Raw genomic sequence first — 23888 nt, 5'->3', positions numbered from 1 at the left:
GAAGAGTTATATTAATTCACTGATATAGAGTTATAAACATGAATCTTAATTGGTTTCAGTTAGGTTGTCATGAAGTCATAGTGTCATTAATGATAAATGATAAATGATCTTAATAATCTCATATTAATTCACTGATATATAACATTAAAATTTTTATAGATCTTAATAATCTCAATAATGATAAATGATCAATATAGTTATTTTTAAATAATTGAGACTTTCGATTTTCTTGTTATTATTCTTGTTGTAACTGAAAATATAAGTTATGCCATCCTAGCGGTTTTTTTTTTAATCTCATATTACCTTTTTCTAATCTAATATTTTGGCAGCCATGCAAGTGCTTTTCATAAAATTTTAAACCGCAGTTGCTAATGTTTAGATGGGTCGTTTACGGGATTATAACTTAGCCATACATTACGACGGTACAATGTAATTTTACTTGGAAACTAAAGAAGGCAGGGAGGTAGAGCCGCTTCAGGGAAATATAACTTTCTGAACGAGTTGTTTTACTTGTTCATACAGAGTTTCCCTTTAGTTAACACGTTTAAATTGACATGATATCTGATTTCACAATCTTGTCTAAAATGTAACAACACCAAATCATAATTAATGATACTCAAAACTTAGATAATATCAAATTATTTACAGGATTAATCAATTGACGTCCACCTCAACAATCAATCATGATCCACCCCTCCCTTGTACCCTCCCTCCGGACTTGAAATAGTGTGTTAAGAGAGGCAATGTTGACAACAACGCTCGTGCATTTTATTAAGTTCTTGTATCTCAGCATTGGTCGGCCATCCAGTTCCTGATCCTTAGCCACAGTGCCTTGTGAGAAAAGTAACCAGCTAGGAAGATCACATCTTGTCGTGCTTGCACATCACTGGTTAAATATCCCTGTCCAACAATCCAGTCTACCTTTAAATTTCCTGTCATGAATATTATTTAAGTTGCAAAAAAAAAAAACTTATGAATCACCATGCCTCAAAACCGAAAACTTCATGCAATCGATGCCCTGCATTGAGTGAAAAGATGGTCAAATCGCAAGCCAACTAGCACAAGTGGATGATCATGATAAACTTATGAATCACCATGCTTGACGGCATCTGACAGCCTCCTGACGAACAACTCTTTTTCGATCATCCAGAGCAGTTGAAACAGCTCGAAGAACCTAACAGGAGATCAGTTTAACAACATCGTCCAAGGAAGAAAAAGAAGGCATCAATTTAACCAACCTGTGGTCGATATGGGTAAATCCTTGCATAAGGAAGAGCTGAAATGGCTACTAGGCACTGAATTGCTGTTTCACGAACAATCTGATACACAGACATTGGAAATTTTCCAATAAAACCTGTTTACTGCAGAAAGAACTAGATATGCCTGACAGATTTTGTTCATCAGCAACTGACTACATCAAAAGGCCCATATTTTAAATTTCTTTTGTTTTTTTTGTTTTGTTTTTTTTTGCACAAGTGATCCTATGAGGTAACCAAATAGACTGAGGTAATTTTAAATTTGGCCATGAGGTTACAGTGAGTAGGCCTGCTTACAAAAAAATTTTAAATGTTTTTGAGAATACCTTTCGCTGCTACAGGTAACAATTACATTAAGTATGCTATATACATTCTATTCTAACACAATAATAGATGTCTAGAAATCTTATCATGTGTTTTCTGATCAAGAAAGACTATTTGTAGATCTCCTTGGAACTTGTCCTGGTGACTAAATAGATTCGATGGTCAATTTTCCTGGTTTTGAATTAGATTGGGATATTAAACTAGATGGACCTACCAGTAATTGGGGCTTAAGCATTTTGGCTTAGGGTCATTTAAAAGAGTTATCATGCTAGTAGATCTATCAAGAAGTATTGAAACACAACAATTAGACTGCAGACATGGAGTTACTCTATTCATGCAGTTTCAGACTTTGACGAGGATGCCAAGGCCAAGTATGATTCCCTAGTAATATGGGAAGCTACGAAGAGTTGTACCACGTTATGAGACTAAATGGGCTAAATATTAACCTACCTTGGATGTTTCGAGCATGTGATTAAAGTCCATTCCTACCCGAGTTAAAGTTATTTAACTATGAGCCTATCAAATCAGACCAATGACAAAATGAATAGTGAAGCAACTGCAGAACAATGTTAACTTCATTTGATATGGATGCTAAGGTTTTGCTTTGGCATCAAAGTTCACAAAGAAGTAAATCATCACAGATTAGATCTTACCATCAAATGAGGGTAGGAAATCAGTTTGATAAGGAGGCTAATGATGGTGTGAACATTCTCGAGGACAATTGCTTTACCTGCAAGAACATGCAAATTCAGTCTCTGAACAACTAGAGAATCAAAGTGACAAATCTCGTTGTAATAACTTCAATAAGTTAACTTGTAAGATTTAGGGCGGGGAGGGGTGTGGACAGTGGAAGTTTGAGCACTATTCAAGGCAGTATAGTGAATTGCTTGCAAACATGAGAATTCTGTGGATGTAGGAGGCTTTTAACACTGCTCAAGCAATAAATTACTATACTAATTTAAAACTTTGGCCACAGATCGTAAACGAGTCAGAAGTCATGTAATCACAAGAAGCATAATGATTTTGGGGTATTGTCAATGAATAAAAAAATATCTAAATTAAAATTTAATGTTTGCACAGTTCAACTGGTGTGGCTGTGTTTTATGTACTCTAATATTCTCTTATGGATACACAACCAGAAATATTTGATAGTTCTTAAAAACCAACTTTCTTAGCCAGAAGGTCCTTAAATACAGCAAAAACATAATATAATTGTAAAGGTAATCAGCACATGCACAGAAGTTTGCTCAAACAGCATGACTATGAGAACTCCAAAAAACTAGAACTGTATCTTCACAAATTAAGGTCCGTCCATCCTAGTACGCAATATATTTTATTTACATCATCATATTAGGGCAGAAAGAAAGTTTAAAAACTATAGCAAAATTACAAGTTTCTAAATGTAAATTGAAAAAAATAACTATGGTTTCACAAAAAAAAAAAAAAGTAAAAGGCAAGATCAGAAGCAGTAATTATTACAAACCCTATCAAATTACAGTAGGAAAAGGTACACACAAAAGAACCATCCCCTCAGACTTAAGATGCATGATGAAACTAGTCAAAGTTTTAAATACTGATGCAAGACCAGTGTCACTGACTAATTGGACCACTACGGTATACCTGGCAGTATACCAACCTGTGCCACATGGTGTCACAAAAATAAATAAATGCCACCGGGTACCAATCAAGTCCTTGGACCAATAATATCCTATTATTTTAGTAATGGGATATCGAGAGCATGTGTATTTGAAACCATTATTTTATTAAAAAAGCCTATCTTTAATAAGCATGTGAAAAATGAGCACACCGTTATCATCCATCAGTATCCCCGAGACAACTAGCAGCAGACTGTATATCAGATCTTTATTCAGAATATCCAAACTCAACATAGCCAACGCATCAGCTAGTGTGGGCACAATCTGCACAAAATAGGCAACTTCAACGTAATTAACTGCATGAACTCACTAAATTCATATACTTGATCATTTCCCTTCAATAAGTTCATTTTGAATTCTGAGATTTCCAATACCAACCTTCTTGGCTTCACCAACCACAGCAGCCAGTGGAGTGTCAGAAATAACATGTCCAAAAGCTCGATATAATACCACTCTGAAATCTCGTGAAAGTAAAATTGAAATTAAAACTAATTACAACAATATAATCATATACAAAAAAAAAGCATAAATTCACAACATAATATGCATGTGCAAATACTCACTAGAGAGATAAGAGCATTTAAGACAAAAGCCTTCCTGTTTCAGTAAGTATGCTAAAAGACATCAATTCATGAAGATGTGTTTCATACACAACATTAACGTTAAGAACTGCATTCTTTGTGAGTAAGCCACTACTTAAAGAGGCAATTACCACTGTCATGCCTACATTCATAAAGCAAACAAAAAGTAAAACCAAGCAAGTAGGTATTACATATGGCCACTTAGAAGACAACATCCGAAGCAGGGAAATACATATTTCATAAAATGAAGAATAGGATCAACCTACATAATTAATTACTAAAAAAATAAGAAAACTATTATGCATTAAAATGACTTGAAAAAAAAATCAGCATAAACAACAAAAGAGACGCTAGATGAGAAGAGGATACTTTTTACTCGAGGGATCGGATTCTTTGATTGAAGAGAGCAGGATTGGCAACATGCTTGAGAAGAAACGTTGCTTATAAAGTGGCCTTATCGTCGCATGGAACTTCTTATTCAGACAATCTTCTGAATCACTTAGAAGTACATGGAATGCATCCGCTGCAAATGTCGCCAAAGGGGAACTTGCATCCTGCCCAGCATCCTTACCATTCTCATGCTGTTGAAAAGGTGTTATATCAACATATTTACCAGCAACTAGACATTTCAAAAGAAGCATCGCTATTTCCTTTAGTTTCTCATGTCCCCTCATAAGCAAACCTTTTCCAATCCATGCCAGTCCAAGGACAACATATTTATGAAAACAACTATCTCTATCTATAAAATTGCTACTGCTTTCTGAAGTCCATAGACAACTCTTCAGAATCTCCTCAATTGCTTGATCCAAAGAATAAGATATTTCTGATTTGTTAACATCTGCAGGCCACTTGTTAACCATGGATGCCAAGGCTTGAGCTGCTGGCATATTTCCTTTGTGTAGAAGGACCACGAACAAGTTCAAAAGTATTTTCACATTTACAAAAGGAGTCTGCGGACGAAGTGCTATAACTACTGATCCAAAAAGAGAAAAAATCCATTCATCTTGACATGACATGAGAGTGGTATCTTGAATGCATTGTAAGCCTTCGAGTTGTGACAAAGCACAGGGCAATGGCTCCGCTATAAAAAAGGTCTTTGGAAGACTGCCGTATGCTTTTTGTAAAATCAAGAACTGGCTTTCCTCTGTACATCCCGCGACTAAATGCTTCATTGTCATCATAACCTGATCAAGAACATCCTGAAACCAAAGTATTTAATTTTTGTCATGCAGTTACATAGTTCTGTTCAGCAAAGTCCACATAAATAATCCATTAACAGAATACATTGATGCTACAGACCTCTAAGTTAAAAACAACTATAATCAAACTTGTTAAAAGTGGCTATGCTAAAGAAATCAATGCTACTAAGATTGAATGCTGGACAATTATGGTAGCTTGCAGCCAAAACTAATTATAATATCAAGTCTAGCAGCAGTACCTTCATTAATATGGCACTACTGAAAACAGCCACATTTTCTATTTGATTCCATATACTGACAGCAACTTGAACAGCTATATCGTTGAAATTTCCGCAAGTGTGGCATCTATTTGGAAAGGAAGTTGTTAAACAATAAGCAGAAGTTTAAATATTTAAGTGTTCTATTTGATTTTATGAACACAAGGACACAAAAGTCTATAAAACATACATATGCATGCAAAAACACCCATCCTTCACTAGGCATTAACATATACAAGTTAAAGCTTCAAACAAAGAAGCTCCTTAGCAACTAACAAGTCACATGGTTCCATCAGTAGATGTAAAGAACATGACCTAGCCAAAATCTTACAACTCCTCTACTTTTCAATACCAAACTAACACCAGGGCGCAGGGAGTGTTGGTCACCAACACAGACAGTGGCCCATCTTATGGAAATTGTGTTTTTCCCATCACATGCCTGCAGACTCAAAACTCCATGTGTGCCAATGCCTAGTGCCTCTGCCTAAAGGCATCATATGCCAGCCAAAAACAGAACTGAGTTCTCAATTAATAAAGTAAATTCATTAATTTGCATCAAAAAAACTTCTCAATCATCTGGTGAATATTATACACCTGAGTTAGACATGTGCTTCCTAAATAAGGTCATCAACTTGAAATTCTCTTCCATCAATATTTTTTTTCTAGGAATTCTCTTAAATCAATGTTAGGAAACAAAATTAGGGGGAAAAATGCACATTGATTTAAGAGAATTCCTAGAAAAAAAATATACATAGGAAGCACATGTACCTTGGAAACAATTTAGTTTGTACCTTGATCTTTGGAAAAATGCACCTAAAATGCACCTAAACTAAATTGATTTAGTTTGTACCTTGGAAGCACCTGATTGGAGTAGCACTGGAGCAGAGGAACTAAAACATCAGACGATTTTAGATTTCCTTCAAACTACACAGGAAAAAAAAAAGATGAAATATTATGTTCATCATCTTCAGAGGATTAAGAGAAAAAAATTACTAAAAGATCAAAATTTGAAGAAACAAAAAAAACCCATACGCAAGCTCTTAAGTTGGAAACTATAGCCTCTTCAAATGCTTGAACTATTCTTAGCAGGTAGAGGCCAATGCTGCTAATTTCAGAAATTGCAACCAGTTTCAGTGAAAGAGAGATAGTAGAATCATTAGATTGAAGCATGGAAACAATTCTCTGAATGACAAGTTTGTTATAACTTGTTGCTTTTGCAGAATCATGAGCATTTTCAATCCACAAACCAATTTGGACTAAGGCTTTCAAAGACAATTCCCACAAGTAAGTTTCCTTGCTCCTTCTAGCGATTATTGACATAAGCATCACTAATATATCTTCAAAAGTTGCCTCAGAAACAGGTGAATAGATTTCTGGAAATGTTGCAAGCACTTGCAAACTTTTCACTGCATAAGACAAAATAGAAACAAAAATCAGAATGACATGCATGAGCTGTTGCAAAAAGAGTTTCAAATACCAGTGTGGTGCTTGTTGACTCTTATTTACCAGTCCGGCAGAAGACCTGATTAAACTATAAGATCCAAAATCCAAATACCACCATTTTGTTGTTTTTCAGCTCAGTATTATTAGTTTATTAAACTTTGACTGGTATCAGGCAGTGTGAGTCGGTATTCTGGCACATAGATTACTAAAGTCGGTACCAGAATAAGATTTAAAACCTTGGCAGAAAGCACCTAATAGTACTCCACAGAATCAAATTAAAACAAAAAAAACCAGAATGTTGAATACATCTGTACCATGTCTTCATTATAATACGATGAATGACATATGTTACACAAAAACCAGCTTAAACTGGAAATGAACCCCATAAGCACATCATGCAATACAAGATTTAACATTGTAGATGCAATTCAAAGTTAATCCACAAACAAAAAGAGGAGAATGGAATGCTATCTACTATCTGTATATGCAGAACACGAGCTTCAAGAAAGTCAATTATCAGATGAAATTGAAGACAAAACAATCAAAAGTCATGATAAATAGGAATATGAACTATACAAGTACATCAAGAATAAGCATACTGAAGTAAGAAAGTCACAAAAGGCAAACATTACCTGCACAATAAACATGTTCTGCACTCTCTGGTGTCTCCAAAATTGACCCAAGGGCATCGCATAACTCTCTGGAGATATTTTTTAGCACATAAAACCAGCTTCTTGGTTCCGAAATAACTTCTGGCGCAAATTCCTTGGAAGACAAAGTCAATTCTCTACATGAAGTAAGGAGTTCCATGGAAAGATAAAGTGCTCCAAAATTCAATCCATCAGAACATGTGTTGTGGTCAGTAACACAAAGTTTAGATGGATGCTTTCCTGAAACTCCTAAAATATCCATTAGGCAGGAAAAGAACTTCTGAAACACCTTGGTGCAGCAATATATGGATACCTTTGATGCAATAGATAAGATACTTCCAAGAGCACTTAATTGACAATGGATTTCTGTTGAAGTGCCTGAATATTTTTTTATACTTGTTACAGACCAAAATCTTGTCCCTATATCTTCATCATCAATAATCAAACACAAGAAAGAATCTTGATCAGGAAAGTTCAAGTGTGAAATAGCTGTTTGCAAACAATTTAGAGCTTCATCTGCAATTTTATTAACCTCAGAATCCATATCCCCATCGGAACCATAAGTTGATAATGAAGACCTATGTGGTGAAAGATTAAAGATCACATCTTTCAAATTAGACCAGATAACTTGAGAATGCTTGACCACCTTGTCTGCTTCATAGTGGCGCAAGCAACTGTTAAGATACTTCAAAGAATCAAGCTGCAAAGATTTGTCAAACTATCAGACTAATATGTTTTTCCCATAGTTATAACAAGCCATAATGAATCTCAGGATTTTAGAACAAACCTTTGCTGATGGAAGGGATGAGGAGAGTTTTTCAAGGAGCAATGGGATAACAAATGGTTCGAAAAGTGGAGATGAAGAGAAAGCATCCTGCAATTAGCAAGCAGATATTAACAGAACTGATGTAAAGTTGCCTCATCATACACACACAAGCACTACCAAAGAATAGACAGGCTTCCAGAGGAAAAGGTTGCTGATAGTTACAAATTTGCTCACCGTTATAATATTATAAATTAATGATCATTGGTTAAAATGATTAGAGCAAGACAAAGCTAGAAGCTAAAGAGGTTCAAATAGAAAACAGGAAGAATCATGCATGAAAAGGAAGTTGCAGCATAAAACATGTCAAGTGGTACATAATCATAACATGACAATAAATGACATCAATTTTTCTACCCAGCACATGATCAATTGCTTACTTTCCTTTTGAAGATTTTCAGAGCAAGACATATGAAAGAGGTTCTTATATAGGAGATAAACTGAAAACCACTTAAAACAAATTTGGAGATGAACAAGAGATATAAAAGACATACCATTAATGCCTTAGAAAGGTCATCCCTTGTTATATCTAAGCCATCACCCTTTGGCTGCAAACAAGAACACTCTGTACATCATGATTCAGCTACAATAAGAGATGCATTTGTCCATGGATATCAAATGAAGAAAGAAATATAAGCACAACAGCAAATACCATATAACTGATATCCATTAGTACAAGGAACAATTGAACAAACCCATGATAAAAATATGATGAATTGGTCTGATGCCATGATATTAACATTGCAAGAACATAAGTGTGAAATAACAAGACTGTTCTGTTCAAGTGCACTAAAACTTAGATGTCCATGGAGTCATGGACATTATTGAATTATCTGACATCATACTTCTTCTTACTCATCCAAGATATTTGATCCTTGAAACACAACTTAGAATAGGTTTAAAATGTACAAAGACTAAAGATCCTAAATCCTAATTAAAAAAACATAAGACTAGCATCTAGAGCCACATGGCAAAGGCAGTGCAACTTCTTTTTTTACGTAAGTTAACAAACAAAAACATCGACAGTAGTCAGCTATCCAATAGAATTCCTTTGAATACAACTGCAATTAGCTATCCAATAGCTATTCAATTGTAGTTTACTTTTTTCTGATTAAAAAGCAACCACCCAATTCAAAATCTCATTAACTGTGAAGAGGTCTTGAGTGAAAATGCAACTTTGGATATACGGAGTGAATTCTTTTAAAAATAACAAAGAGCCAACAAATAACACCTGATGCATAACTTGAAAATTATAACCAAAAAAATGCTCAAAGTGCTATAATGTCTGGAAGTTCAAACTCTATAGAAGCACCACAAATCAATTGCAGGTTAAGCATTTTTTCCAAAGGCAAGAGTACCTAGTTTCCATATATGCAAACATTATTCCAAAATGGAATAAACTGGAATATGATATTCTATGTAGTATCCAACCAGGAAGTTGCATCAAACCTAATACTGAGTTCCAAATGTTGGATCTAACAGAAGACAATGCACAGTGCTCTGATCCCAGTTTCTACACGTTGCACTGCCACGGTAGATAAGGGTGTTGGAGTGCACTCAAGGAAAAGCTTCAGACACAATATGCCCCAATTACTCAACCGTAAGTTGTGCATTATTCCTCTTAGGCCATAAATCAAGAATCATGCAGATTAACATACTGCTCTTAGTTGTTCTGTGAGGGATTGCAAGGATTGGTAGTACAATCTGAGTCTTCTAGACCTCAACAGAATTGGCCAGAGATAGGATCCTCAATACGGCAATATGATGGCATGTAAAAAAGATAGCAGGTGATTGATCACATAGCCTAGCTTGTATACATTCTGCTCAATCAACAAGAGGTTGTCATACAATAACCCTGTACATCTCCAATGTCTTAGACATTACTAAATGATAAAGTAAATATAAAATTTTGCAGAATATAAGCCTTGATGCACTATTGAGCTACTGGGATGTCTCAAAATCATTGTAGTAGCCTGCGCCAAAATTATTAAATGCAAGGACCACCTTCATAAGCATCATAATCAATATATATGATCATTGATGACCAATCTGTCCAGTCATAAAATAACAAATGTAGCAAAAAACAACACACCTATGAGCCTAAGAAGACCCAAAAAAGAAAAGTCCACTGTACACATGCAACAAACATTTAAATAATGCAAGCTACGTCTTACACAATTCCTTTTTGTGTAAACTTACATGTGTGAAGTATATAGGAAAATATCGGCTCAGAATATCAAAAACATCAGAAGAAAAGTTCCCCATTGGACCAGACGGATCAGGAAACAGTCGTCCCAAAGTCCCAACCAGAGAGAAAGTAAGCATCAAGCATCGAGGATCTTTTTCTTCATCGATTGCTTCACATATTCCATACACAAGGTCATCACCCTACACCATGATAGTTCTATAAGTAAGATAGATAGAAGCATTAAAATGAGATACATGGCAAAAATCAAATACCTATGAAAGTAAAAATAAAATAAAATCAACTCGAGATTAAGCTAAAAAGTGATGGCACAGAAATCAATTGTGAATGTATCCAAAGAACAGCAACAGCAAATTCTCGCAAAAGAGAAAAGAAATTCACATCAATAAATGAACAAGAGAAGAAAAAAGATTCAATAAAGCACTAGATTTGTCATTTGTAGGGGCATTTAGGCTTCTTTATTTTTTCTGACAGGTTTGAAACCAAACCAGACCTGTCGATCCTGGTTCTAGATTCCAAGAACTGGAATCAAACTGCCAAAACCATATTCCAATTCAGTTCGGAACCACCGAACCATTGACCCAGTTTGGTTTCGATTCTTGACCGGTTTGGTTCTAATTCAAATCAAATCATGGTCTAACCCCAAAAGAGAAGAACAAAAAAACTGAAACATGCTAATGCTTACAACGGTGGTAACATAAATATTATGTAAAGCAAAAGGAAATAGCAGAAGACTTTCTAAATCATAATATAGTATCGTACATTGGATTGATGCTGCTAATTCCTAAAACTGCAAGAGTTACAATCTGCAGTTTTTTATTAACTAATTCAAACTTTTACTATATGTCTCAAATCATATTATTGCGGTTAGGCAACAACAACAAAACCATATGTTATAGAACATTTTGAAGTTATAATAGTGCAAAGAAACAATTACAAAGTTGAGCAAACGTGACTATCTTTAGAAGAAAGAGAGAAGGGAAAAAGAGACATATACTAAAAGTTGGATACATTAATTTGAGGCCACTGAAAAAATTGAATAAGTTACTATAGTAACACAACCTCGTTCTTTCATGACCCTTATAACTCATTATGTATGCCAAGTTATACCTAAGTAAATGACTCCCCACTGCATTCCACAACATAAAGTTCCAAATTCACGAGGTACTTTACAGCATTCTCTGCCATAAAATTCCTTGACTCGGCATTTGAACAATTGAAGCAGCAAAATATTAGCACAATGAATATTCAAATATAAATATAAGAAAAGCAAATTATAAGCAATAAAGAAGATATATATATGTATATGTGTATGAATATATATGCATATGCATATGCATATATATATATATATATGCATATACATATATATATATGCATATACATATCTCAATACATGTATATATACATATATATGTATACATACATACATACATATATATATACATATTTATATATATACACATATACATATATGTGTATACATACACATGCATACACATTTATTTATTTATGTATATATATACATATATATCTATGTATATATATACATATATATATCTCGATACAAGTATACATATACATATATATACACACACGCACACGTATATATATATATACACACGCGAATGTTGTTCACGAAAATGATAGCTAAGAAATTTAAGTCTTACATACCATAGCTTAGTCAAAAATTTTAAGACCAGCACATTAATAAAATGCCGAATAACATATCTCTAGAAAGCCATAAAAATAGATGAAAAAACTAAGCCCAATGTCCAATAAGGACATTGAAAATCATAGAACATTGTGAAAAACTAGTATATTATGAACTCATTTAAAGCAGATGTGGCAGTTATCCAATGTGAATTAAGTCAAGTAAATCAAATTATGAATTGATAGTCCTGCATTTCCGCAATGTTGAGCATAGCAGATCAGGTTTGCAAAGGTAATAGAGTTCCTTATAGTAGGCACAGAACATAGAAAAATAACTGTTAATGCATTTTTAAATGAATGTACAACTTTACATGGTAATAGGCTCAAGTAGAAAGATGAGAGTTAGAAGATTCACTCAAAATTCAGAATCAAAAGGGATTATTGGTAATAATACCAACTCTACAACAGCCTGAGGGTACACATCCAACAGGCGCTGAATAACTTCAAAGCATAACTGCAAATACACAAAAGAAAGGTCTACATCAGAAAACAATAATCCACCTTCATATATTAATAACAAGAATAAACCAAAAAAATTTCACCTTACGATCACGAACTGCTAGTGATTGTACTTGTACATTTCTTAAAAAAGATTCTGCAAGTGACTTGGCATCATTACTTTCAACCATACCAAATTTTTTTGTCCTTTTCAAAAGAGCTAAGCAACCAATAAGGGCTCCACGGAGGGCTTGCCAATCTTCCTGATGCCAATAGGATAACATAAAATATCATTTTGATAGGAACATATCGACCTAAAAGAATATCACTTCCATAATAGAATCCAGAAAATGCAGGAATTCTAAGTTATAAGATGGGAGGTGAGTTAGAGTGAGAATGAGTGCGTGAATGAGAGTGAGTGAGAATGAGTGAGAGTGAGTGTAAGAGGGGGGAGGGAGAAGGATTTAAAGCCCTGAAAGAGACCCAGTGGCCAACCACAAAATAGACCCAACGTTCAATTTGACTGTTGAGGTCAAACTTACCCCGATTTTTGGTCATTGTCGGTCAAATTCCAACCAGTAACGACATTGTACCAAACGATACAACATTATTATCAACCGTATCGGCCAATACATCACCCGTACAGGTCGATACCTAGCCTATTTCCTACATACCAGCTCATTCTGTATTCTTTTATGTGGTATATCAAAAACAGAACAGAATATTAAGAAATTGGAGGATATTTCAAAACAGCCATTTACAAAGGGTATCTCAGGAAAAATGAGAATTTCATGTGGCAAAAATACTGCAAACAGACAACATTTGAAAAAAGTAGTTTAGAAATGAAGAAAACTTCACTTCTGGCAGAAGCATTATCAACCATTATACAGTACTAGATACTGATTAAAGGCAGCTGTTACATAACCAGCTGAATAATTGTTATCATGGTAAAACGACAACGCAGCATCCCAATTATTTGGGAACTTAACATTTCCCAGCATTGAGATCTTTTTAGGGCAATATCACTGGCCAACCTAAGAGAAGTCTGATCTCTTTCCTTGTCTAATAAAGTTTTCTTATTAAATGCTAAGCAACCAAAGATTCTTTTTCCTCTAAATAACTAACATCAGGTTCCTTTTGAAGTCAGAATGGTGCAAATGTCCTTCCTACTTAACTTTTTCAAGTCATAAAATTAGCTGTGGATATTCCATTAACAATTTTCCCACTCTTAAATGTCCACAATATATATATTCCCAGATATATTACATGATTTCACAATACAACATAAAAAATCAAGGCAAAATTTCCATGATGTGAAAAAAGAAACAATGGAAGAGTGATGAGAATGGAAAGCGAAGAGATAAAACAAAATGATAAAAGAACATAAATGGATGAAGAATTTGAAACAATAATTGGATCATTTTGGATGCAAACAACAGTTAGCAACAAATTTTGATAAGAGCATCTTACCAGCTTTGATGTGAAGAACTCCACCAAGCTACTAACAGTGCGACTATCTAATGGCTTCTCTAGAAGACGAGAAAGCACTTCTGATAGGAGAAGTATACCTGAAAATAATCATGAGAATACTAATAGGTAATATGTAAAATTTCAGACTTGAAAAAAGGTGAAGATACTTAGAATTGCAAGCTCAGTAATGTGGTGAGTTTATGTACTCATATAGCTTACGCCGCTAATGAAATCTCATGAGAAACTTGTTTTAAGCAAGTTGTCAATCACATCTAGCTCCTGGAGCCACCTTACATTTTCATAGCAGAAAACAGGCACTCAAAATATGACATGTTATGAAATTTAGGTTTCAGAAATATGTGAATTCTTCCATTCAGTAAAAATATATTCCATATCAGACAAGATCTGCAATAACCATGTCAATATAGTAAAAATATGAGGCCAAACAAATAGGAGTGGCAAATCGTAGCTGTTGATAGGTACTTATAAGCAGCTTAATTTCGTATATCTTATTTTTATATAGATCAGTTATCCACGAATGAATAAGATATTAGAACCCAGCAACCTTATAAAGAAGATGTGTGGAGAAAGGAATACCTATAACAACTGCTATAAAGGTTTGTCTTAAGCCCAACTTGTTTAGCACACAACAGCATTGATTGAGTGGTTTGTTGACCCATTATACAAACAGAACCACTGAAGGTAAATCCTCCAATTGCATCTATATCAATAAGAGAGAAACACATACAAGGACTACTAAGTCTCTATGATCAAGTTGTAGGCTAATATAATGGCACTACTTCTTTAGTTATAGGTAATGAAAGAAGCATGCTTAAGTAGCATCAGAATACAAATAGTCTTTTAGCAAGTAAAAATTACCTCTAGCACGAATCACATGGTCTGAGGCGGTTAGATACTGTTCCATCTCTCTCACCTAAAAATACAAAAAAAAAAGAAAAGGAAGAGTATCACAAATATCCGCACACCAAAGATTTGAAAGGTAAAGCATAGAAATAAAATTCAATGACAAACCAATCCCTCAAGGGTTAAGAGGTCTTTATGCACTAGGACTGCGATGGCATCCACACTAGCAGCCTGTTACACAATTATTTCAGCAATTTAAACCGATGACATAAAAGCTATAAAAATAAGGAATATGTAAAAGATTATGAGACATCAACATTTCACAATCAGTTTGAAGCATACGCAATTACATCATATACAAAAAAGCTTACAGGGCCAAACAAGTATTTAAAACCCTTGCCTCAATATATTTTAATTTCAATGGATTGACTCGACACTCGACAACCTATTCAAGAAGTATCTTGATGCAGATCTAGCAGTTGAAGTAAGACTTATCTTCACAAAAACAATAAGAAATAAGGGACTGACCACAAGAAATTAACAACAAAATAAAGCTTACGATCAAGATTCGAATTCAAAGAAATACAGGGTTCAAGAACGCGAAAAAGTGACAAAAGAAACCCTAAGTAAAATGCTTTGTCATCAAGTCGATTAAATCGCTAAAAAGAAGCACCACGGTTCACAAGAAGTTCCAACATGATGAACCTAACATGACAACTAAAACAAGGAGGGAGGGAGGGAGGAAAGAAAGAAAGGAGAAGTTTCTTAAAATTCGTAAAGGAAAACGGAGGAGGACGAAGAGCGAAGACAGCGCGACCTGCTGGTTCGAGGCGCGAGCGGAGTCCACAAACGCTTCGACATGGGCGATCCACGAATTTGGTTTCTCCATCAAGATTGGAAGCCGGGGTGAGGAGGATGAAGGGGGCAACGAATTTAGAGAGGGTTCTGGAGCAGCGAGCGAGCGAGCGACGATTCTTGAGGCTAGCAAAGAGGAGCCGCGACACAAAGGGTTTTAAAAGAGGGTTTCCGGCCACCCGACCTCTCGTGGACCGGTTTAACGGAGGCGGAGTTCATTTATTTTAGATCCGCCTCACTCACTTGCACGGTTATTGACGTACCAGTCGTCCGACTTGTGGGACCATGAGTTACCTCCAATTATCACGAAGGTAGTTGCGTCGTGCTAGAGATAGGACACGCCATTCACGTCTACCTGACGTTTTACCGCGAAAGTGCTTTAAGTTGGAGCCAAAAACCCAGGAACTTTTCACGGGTGACGTGGTGTTCGATAGAGCTCATGTGAGAGAGACAGGTGACTCACATTTGGTAAGTGCTACTATAATTAAGCTGGATGAAATCTTTCTAACCATCGCAAACCTCCCGATGGGACCCATGTGGTTCCATCACCGGATGATTCGGGCTGATTGATTAGAGAGACAGAGAACGGGTTGATCGGATGAAGTGTCTCGAAGAGTTCCTCCACATGCGGGCCATTCGATATTCTGGCAAGAAAGATAAGTCATTAATCCGACATTTGATGCATCACATCGGATTTTGAATTTGGACAACCGGTGACGCATACGTTGACCAAGTTATTTGAACCTGTCTTAAACCACCAAAAGTGGAGAAAAATAAACGAAAATAAAAGAGCCCGTGGGATGAGAAATTTTTGGGTTACTTTCTTGGGCAAGATCCCAATAAAGGGAGGGCTCACGAAGTAACGATGCATCGAATCAGTCACTGAAGTCGAAAGCAAATATTGCAGAGACGTATAAAATATAAAAACGAAAACATTATTCTGAATCTACTGTTCAGATGCACCAAGCAAAAGGAAAAATAAAGAAAAGGATACCAACTCAATTCTCCACTTTCTTTCCATGATGATAAGAAGTCTGTAAGAAAAATAATGAAACATCTAAGCAACCTTGTTCTAAAAACTATCAAACCAGAAACATCCAGGATTTACTGAGACCAAATAGGGAGATCAGAACAGATTGATTTAAAGATCCAAAAATTTGAGGGAGAGATGCAACATCACAAATGACTTCACACTAAATCATGTCAAATTGTGTGAATCTAAGTACTAAATATATGCAACAAATGCTTGCAAAACATGAAACAAGAATCTAAAGAAAAAGATTGCTTGAAAACTTAAAACCCACATCTACTCAATTATAGGATGTATCAGATAAAGAAAGGTCCATGAGTCATGGAAATGCACTGTACCAATCGTCCGAACTCATGGACTACAACTCCAAACTGTGTCAAGAATGCACTGCATCACTTGTGTTCTTTTCTGATCCAAGCCCTTCAAGATGGGCTACAAGGACTTAAACAGTAGCAACAATAGTTGGAAAAAATAGCACTATAATAGTGAATGAAAATGCACTAAGACAAATGCAAATTCACAAACAAATAGCTTCAGATTGTTGATCATACGAAAATAAGAAAAATAAAAAACTGTAAACATCCGAACAAAATCTAGAATGAAATGTAAGAGCAAGGGACCTAAAAGAGCGTGCAGCTCATTCCGAGGATAGGCAAAGGCTCCTAGCGAGACAACAATCTCCAAACTATATAAAGAACTGGAATTCACGTACGAAGGTCACCATCCACAAGGTAAAATATGCTACCTCACTCAGACATATATAACAGAGTAATTACTTGCAATATCTTAAATCTGGGAACCTAGACATGATGCACTAAATGCTAAGCAGATAAGGCTTTCCCTCATGCAATGGAGATACACAAATAATATGGATAAAGTTAATCATTCTATGAAAATAAAGATAAATCTAATCATGAAGATGTTAAGAAAAGAACCAATAATAGCAGTTGAAATCGGAGTTATAGGTAACAAATTGCTATGAAATTTCAAGGTGCATAACAACAATGGACCGTAAGGTAGTTCAGAACTATGCTCATGTTCCAGCATCCATGTGTATGAGAAAGATACATGTTTGCCGAAACCAAAAATAAATCGATGTATCGTTTAACTAGATAAGGGACTACTTTATAATTCACCAATCAGGTAGAATATATCTCCATATGATTTGCTATTTTGCTCGAGAAGTAGCAAATACACCCGTTGCCATAATAAATTGACTCTCAAATCATTTGATCACATGCAATTCTGCATGAAAAGGGTCATTACAAGTCTTTTGGATGCACAACAAAAATTTCAAAGGAAATGACGTGCTGCATGAAATTAAGCTGAAATTAACTTTCAGGTGTATGTGTGTCTTCAACACAGGAATAAATAAAGCAACAAAACATAGCTTGCTTCTGGGGAGTTTTCAAGAGAAGAATGAGAACAAGTAATTCCAATCACAAATAATCATCTAAATTACGCAAAAAATTCAAACAAAAAGCAAGCATATTCAGTTAAACAAAAGACAATCAGTAGAACACGGTGATCATAATTTAACAATTAATAAACAAAAGTTGCCAGACAGATTGGCCCAAAAGATCGCTTGTCAAAGACGGTAAAGATGTAACCTTAGATTGAAGCATCATTCATCTCTTTCCCTGGATCATGATTATTCTTGCCGATCAAATGGTATAGAAGCACCCCTGCTGCCACACTAACATTTAAGCTCTCAACAGCAAGAAAGGACTTGAGATCTTTCCCAGAACGAGCCTGATCCTTTTCCTCGATATCCACTTCAGTAGTTCCACCATACACATCCAACGGATCGCTTCCAGGGATTCTAATCAACTGAGTACAAGACCTCTCCACCAAAGGCCTTAACCCAATGCCTTCACTACCCAACACAAGAATTGTAGGCACCCCTGCTTCAACGTCTCCCAAAGGGACAGCTCTAGAAGAGACTGACCCTCCAAGAACTCGCCAACCGTTCTCAGCAGATGATGACAAGAACTGCATCATGTTCTTACAAGACAGAAGTTCAATTAGTTCAAGAGAGCCTGCACTGGCTTTGCTAACTACACCGCTTAGAGGAGCCGAATTCTTAGCACATAGGATCACCCCTTGTGCCCCAAAGAAATAAGCTGATCTAATGATAGCCCCTAAGTTTTGAGGGTCTGTTACCTCATCCAGAGCCACCCAAAGAGGAGCACTTTGATCATCTTTCATGACGGGGTCCAGCTCCTTTATATTCACCATCTCCAATGGTGAAGCATCAAGAACCAATCCTTGATGAGGCCGGTTATCGACCACCATATTGAGGTCGTGCTTCGAAGCCTCTGTGACCTTCAAGCCTATCTTTTCCGCTATCTGCAATATTTTCTCCACTGCTTTCTTGTCCTTCTTCTTCTTGCTGTTTCCACTCAAATCCAATCCTTCCTGGACATAAAGAACATAAAATTCCCTTCTTTCTGCCATCAAAGCCGCCAAAACCGGACCAACACCGTATACGCCCTGGCCAACCATCTTTGGAACTGATGATTCAGTGGCCTCTTTCCAAGTCCTTTTGCCCCAGCTCTCTTGCTTACTCCACCGTTGAACCTCCGGCTTTTCGAACTGAGACCTCCCGGCCTCTTTCACTGGCCTTCTTTCCCAACTCTCCCGATTACTCCAGCGCTGGATCTCTGGTTTCTGGAACCCAGACTCCTGTCCAACGATACCCTTGTACTTGCTCTTGATCTTATCCCACCTTGGGTCGTTAATAGGCTCGACGTCTCCGTCTTCTTCCTCCACCCCTTCAACGATGGTGCCTTTTCCCACAATGTCATTATCATTTCTGGCAACAAAGCTCTCGGCTGCCTCTTCCCAAGAGGAGCGTTTGGTTCTCGCTGGCGCCTTTTCTTGTATACGCTTCCCTTCCCTGTTCCCATAAGCTGCCGCTATCCAAGGGAGTGACTCACCGGTCCTCCGACCGCCACCATCGCCCAGAGGTCTCTGCTGTGAGCCACTGGACAAAGCCCTTGTTCGCTCTCCATGTTTGCCTCCTCGGGGCCCAAGGTGACGCGAAAAGCTTCTAAATTCTTCGGAGGAACAACTCGATATCCTTTGACGGCTGATTCTTAGTTTTGATATATTGAAGAAGAAATGAATCGCGGGGCCTTTGGCGAGGCTGCACAGATACATGACTGTGGCAAGGTTTAAGTGAGAGAGGAGGGAGAAAGATTGGCACCGCGAGGAGAGAGAGGCGGCCGAAGGAAAAAAATGGCTGAGATGTGTTCGATGAAATGTCCCACCGTCGAACGCAATGCGACTGACAGGTTGTGTTGGCCAATGGGTATTAAAACGTGCTGCCTTAGAGCTTGCGCCGGATAGAGGAATCGATAATTTTATGCAAGTATTTTTATTATTTATTGATATTATTATTTATTTAGTCGAAAGGACCAATACAACATGTGCCCATGAGAAAATTAATTTTTATTTTTCTTGACTATAAATTGAAATCATATGCCTTAGATACTTAAATCAAACTTACGATAGTAATTTTTCTGTGGCCAACACACTATTTCCCATTCCTAACAACAGCTCGTGCACTCTCCTCTTCACTTCAAAGTGCCACGAACTCCACGTCAATGCTGTGTGGCCGTACGCACTGTTTGTGGTCTGGTAAAACATGGAATATTAATTCATTATGTAGTTTATCGGATCTGTATGCATGCATTAGTCAATAGATCTGTATACATGTATTTGTATCAGTAAATACTGTATCAGCAAAAGAATTGTGAAAGGCAATACAGACCAACTTAAATGACTCAAGGAGAACTTCCTAGAGCTACAATTTCCATGTAAAGAACCGCATACCAGTCTCAGAAAGCAAACAAGAATATTAAACAAAAATAACCAATATACTAAGTCTCGTGCCAAAGGAAGCATTACAAGAATGATATAAAAATCGGCTGTAAGAAATTTGTTGGGTCTAATCAAACCCAAAAACATCTACCATAAAGCCGTCAACAACTTGAGTGAAGTACGACCCAAACACATCCCAGTTAAAGAAGCCACATATTGGGATGAACAAGACAGCACAAAGTCACAGTGCATATGTTATAGTCCAATTCATTAGGGTTTCATATGAGGTAATGTTATATTTCAAGAGTATGATACATGATCAAGTTCAAATAGTAAGGAGGTAATAGTAAACAATTGCATTCAAGGATGTGATGGCACTTAACACTTAAAGAACTTATTTTAATAGACAATGAACCAGGATCCACCAGTATAATTACTAATGGTTAATGTAACATGGCTCTACGAATAGGCTAACAAAGGTACAAATAAGAGTAACATGCGAGAATGTAAACTAACGACGCCTGATAAGATTGCATTAACAATGCCTCATCACAATATCACCACAGTCAAACTAAATTTCACCAAGACGATCTAAATTGCTCTTCAGGAGTGACATTTATAAGATTATTCCCCGCTTGCTATCTGTCTCGTTGAATTGTAGCAATATGTTAAGCATGATTGACATAATATGCTACGGTCACCAGCCAGTTAACAAAGCTTATAGAGGTTTGAGCATCACTGCCTTGAGGCTGGATATCGTATTAAAATTATATAGATAATTAGGCTTAAGAATTGCTCATAAGTTCTTTCGGAAGAATGCATTTGAACTTTTTTAAGTTTAAAATGAAAATAACACAAAAGAAATATGATAGTTTTGGCACCGGAATGATGCCAAACTATCTCTAAAAGAATTTCATTCATTGAAATCAGAATTTTCCTCCTGATGAAATCAAGAACATAATTTCTTGTTTTTCAATATGATGTACCCAACAGGAGTGCAATGTTTTCAGTAGAAATTATAGAGCATAATGTCAAAATCTTAATATGAACAAGTTCCGAACAGTAGAGAATGACTCCTGCTTTGTAGCACCACTTTTTCTCAAGCAATTAGTCACGATCAAGTCTAACATAGGGAAATGCGTTTACTGCACATATGGTATAACAAGCATCACTTTTCACCGGCAAAACTTGGGCTATAATATCATGCACAATTAAAGCAAATATATAGTCTGACGGGAAACCCTAACATCTATGGTAGGAGTTCCCTTATGTTTATTGTGTGTGTATAGGCACGAGCTACCAGTGAGAACCAACAGAGAGCTACAGCAGCTCATCCTCAAAGGATGCATTGCATTAAAACTATTAAAGGCATGCAAATAAACAAAGCACCACAGACATGAAGTTAAATGAGTTCCTATAAGTAAATAATTATAGCTCCTTGCAGAAGCTACTATAAACCACTGATCAAATTCTATATCCTTCAACAGAAAGTATAGAAGCAATCACCATTGCAACTAGTGAGCATCACCAGATAAGTAGCCAAATGAGATCAAATGCATTCAAAAGCACAGTGATAATTCATTGCCAAACATCAGCGATGACAGAACCAAACAAGCACAACAAAGCACCACAGACATGAAGATAAATGAGTTCCTATAAGTAAATAGTCACAGCTCCTTGCAGAAGCCACTATAACCACTGATCAAATGCTATATCCTTCAACGGAAAGGATAGAAGCAATCACCATTGCAACTAGTGGTCATCACCAGATAAGTAGCCAAACAAGATCGAATGCATTCAAGAGCGCGGTGATAATTCATTGCCAAACATCAACGACAACAGAACCAAACAAGCACATAACATATCCAGTTTGGCAGACAAACAAAGAGCAAATTGGCATATGATAGATATGTAGATCGCAAATTTAGCTGACTAACGACAGTTTTAACGTGAAAGCAACCTAAACAGGATTAGAAGGAATAAGTAACTTAATTGAATACCAGAGTTTCATGCTGATCCTGAGCTTGGCCCTCCTTTGAGGCAGGTGTTGTTGAGTCGTTCTATGACCAAAATCAACGCCTGGGTCCCTAATTCCCCTTCCCCATGCGCCATGAGCGAGACATACAGCTGATGCGCCAACGCCAAACCTGGCAATGCCAATCCCATGCTCTGGCATTCCTTCAAACAGATTCCGAGATCCTTCACATAGTGATGCACGTAGAACCCAGCTTCCATGTCCCTGTCCAAAATCCTCTTGCCATAGAGATCGAGCGATTTCGACCCTGCCGCGCCCGTGGATATGGCCTCCAACCACCGCCCCACGTCAAGCCCGGCCTTGTGAGCGTACATCATCCCTTCCACCAACCCTACCATCGTCGATGCTATTGCAATCTGGTTCCCAAGCTTCGCTCTCTGCCCTTGCCCTGGCCCTCCCATGTACCTCACCGTCCCCATGCACCCGAACAGAGGCTCCAGCCTCCGGACGACGGCCTCGTCCCCTCCAGCGAAGATCGACAGGGTCCCGGCGCGCGCCCCGCGGTCGCCGCCTGACACCGGCGCATCGATCGCGGCGCAGGACCCCGCGCGGGCGGCCTCGGCGATCTCGGCCGCGAGAGCAGGGTCGCTGGTGGTCATGTCGACGAGGACAGAGCCCGGGGCTAAGCCAGCGAGGGCTCCATCGGACGGATCGAGGGCAACACGGCGGACGTCGGAGGGGTAGCCGACGATAAGGAAGACGACGTCGCTGGCGCGCGCGACGGCGGCGGGGGAGCTGGCGAGCTTGGCGCCACGGTCAAGGAGGGGCTGGGCCTTGGCGGGGGTCCGATTGAAGACGGTGAGGTAGTAGCCAGCGGAGAGGAGATGGCCAGCCATGGACCGGCCCATGACGCCGGTCCCGATCCAGCCGACCCGGGTCGTGGCAGGGGTTATGTCACGGTCGGACGAGGAAGCGGCAGCCATGGCGAAGAAGCGGAGGCGGCCGACGAAGCGAGTGAGACGGAGACGACGGAGGAACGCCGGGAAGGGCATGGGGGATAGGTGAGCAAGTGGCGCATCGGTAAATATAACGTGAGCCAGCAGTATCCTTCAAATTTCCTAAACTGCCCCTGGTGATCGAGATAAGATGAGACGGGTGGTAGCACTGCGGTGTTGATCGGACGGGGGAGGCAGCGCCGTTTCGTTAAGATGGAAAGGCGGCCTTCGACTTCGACTTCGACGGACGGGGTGGTGGAGCACGAGCCGATGGGTGTCAGAGGCGGTCATCATCTTCCCCGGGTATGCGTTGGATCCATTTGCGCTTG

The 23888-nt window shown here is 37.8% G+C and overlaps 3 protein-coding genes across 9 annotated transcripts; all 3 read right to left on the bottom strand.

The window, feature by feature from the left end:
- Positions 1 to 603: 603 nt before the first annotated feature.
- LOC135585856 (MMS19 nucleotide excision repair protein homolog) lies at positions 604 to 15875 on the bottom strand. Of its 7 annotated transcripts, none has more exons than XM_065082109.1 (21): positions 15697 to 15875; positions 15048 to 15110; positions 14895 to 14949; positions 14016 to 14113; positions 12650 to 12808; positions 12502 to 12561; positions 10388 to 10576; positions 8683 to 8736; positions 8153 to 8239; positions 7348 to 8065; positions 6305 to 6678; positions 6123 to 6196; positions 5255 to 5360; positions 4186 to 5015; positions 3614 to 3689; positions 3388 to 3499; positions 2234 to 2310; positions 1239 to 1319; positions 1095 to 1174; positions 982 to 1018; positions 604 to 900 (listed from the first exon to the last, which is right to left on the bottom strand). In XM_065082109.1, exons 1-20 carry the CDS (start codon positions 15766 to 15768, stop codon positions 1003 to 1005), a joined length of 3381 nt encoding a protein of 1126 aa, XP_064938181.1. In that variant the 5' UTR covers positions 15769 to 15875; the 3' UTR covers positions 604 to 900; positions 982 to 1002. The 7 variants fall into 7 exon arrangements, 6 of the variants coding, with proteins under 6 accessions (XP_064938181.1, XP_064938180.1, XP_064938183.1 ...); XM_065082108.1 differs by having other exon boundaries at positions 987 to 1018; XM_065082111.1 differs by lacking the exon at positions 15697 to 15875 and adding an exon at positions 14613 to 14736 and having other exon boundaries at positions 987 to 1018.
- Positions 15876 to 18234: 2359 nt separating this feature from the next.
- LOC135592574 (uncharacterized) lies at positions 18235 to 20491 on the bottom strand. Its single transcript, XM_065082115.1, has one exon. It carries the CDS (start codon positions 19924 to 19926, stop codon positions 18376 to 18378), a length of 1551 nt encoding a protein of 516 aa, XP_064938187.1. The 5' UTR covers positions 19927 to 20491; the 3' UTR covers positions 18235 to 18375.
- A 1890-nt stretch (positions 20492 to 22381) lies between these two features.
- Positions 22382 to 23888, bottom strand: LOC135592575 (probable 3-hydroxyisobutyrate dehydrogenase-like 1, mitochondrial). The gene has a single exon (XM_065082116.1). It carries the CDS (start codon positions 23614 to 23616, stop codon positions 22597 to 22599), a length of 1020 nt encoding a protein of 339 aa, XP_064938188.1. The 5' UTR covers positions 23617 to 23888; the 3' UTR covers positions 22382 to 22596.

Source organism: Musa acuminata, chromosome BXJ1-9 (genome assembly GCF_036884655.1).
Source record: "Musa acuminata AAA Group cultivar baxijiao chromosome BXJ1-9, Cavendish_Baxijiao_AAA, whole genome shotgun sequence".
Classification (NCBI taxonomy): Eukaryota; Viridiplantae; Streptophyta; class Magnoliopsida; order Zingiberales; family Musaceae; genus Musa; species Musa acuminata.
The sequence above is the reverse complement of the archived record's forward strand: the minus strand, read 5'-3'. Positions and strand labels throughout refer to the sequence as shown.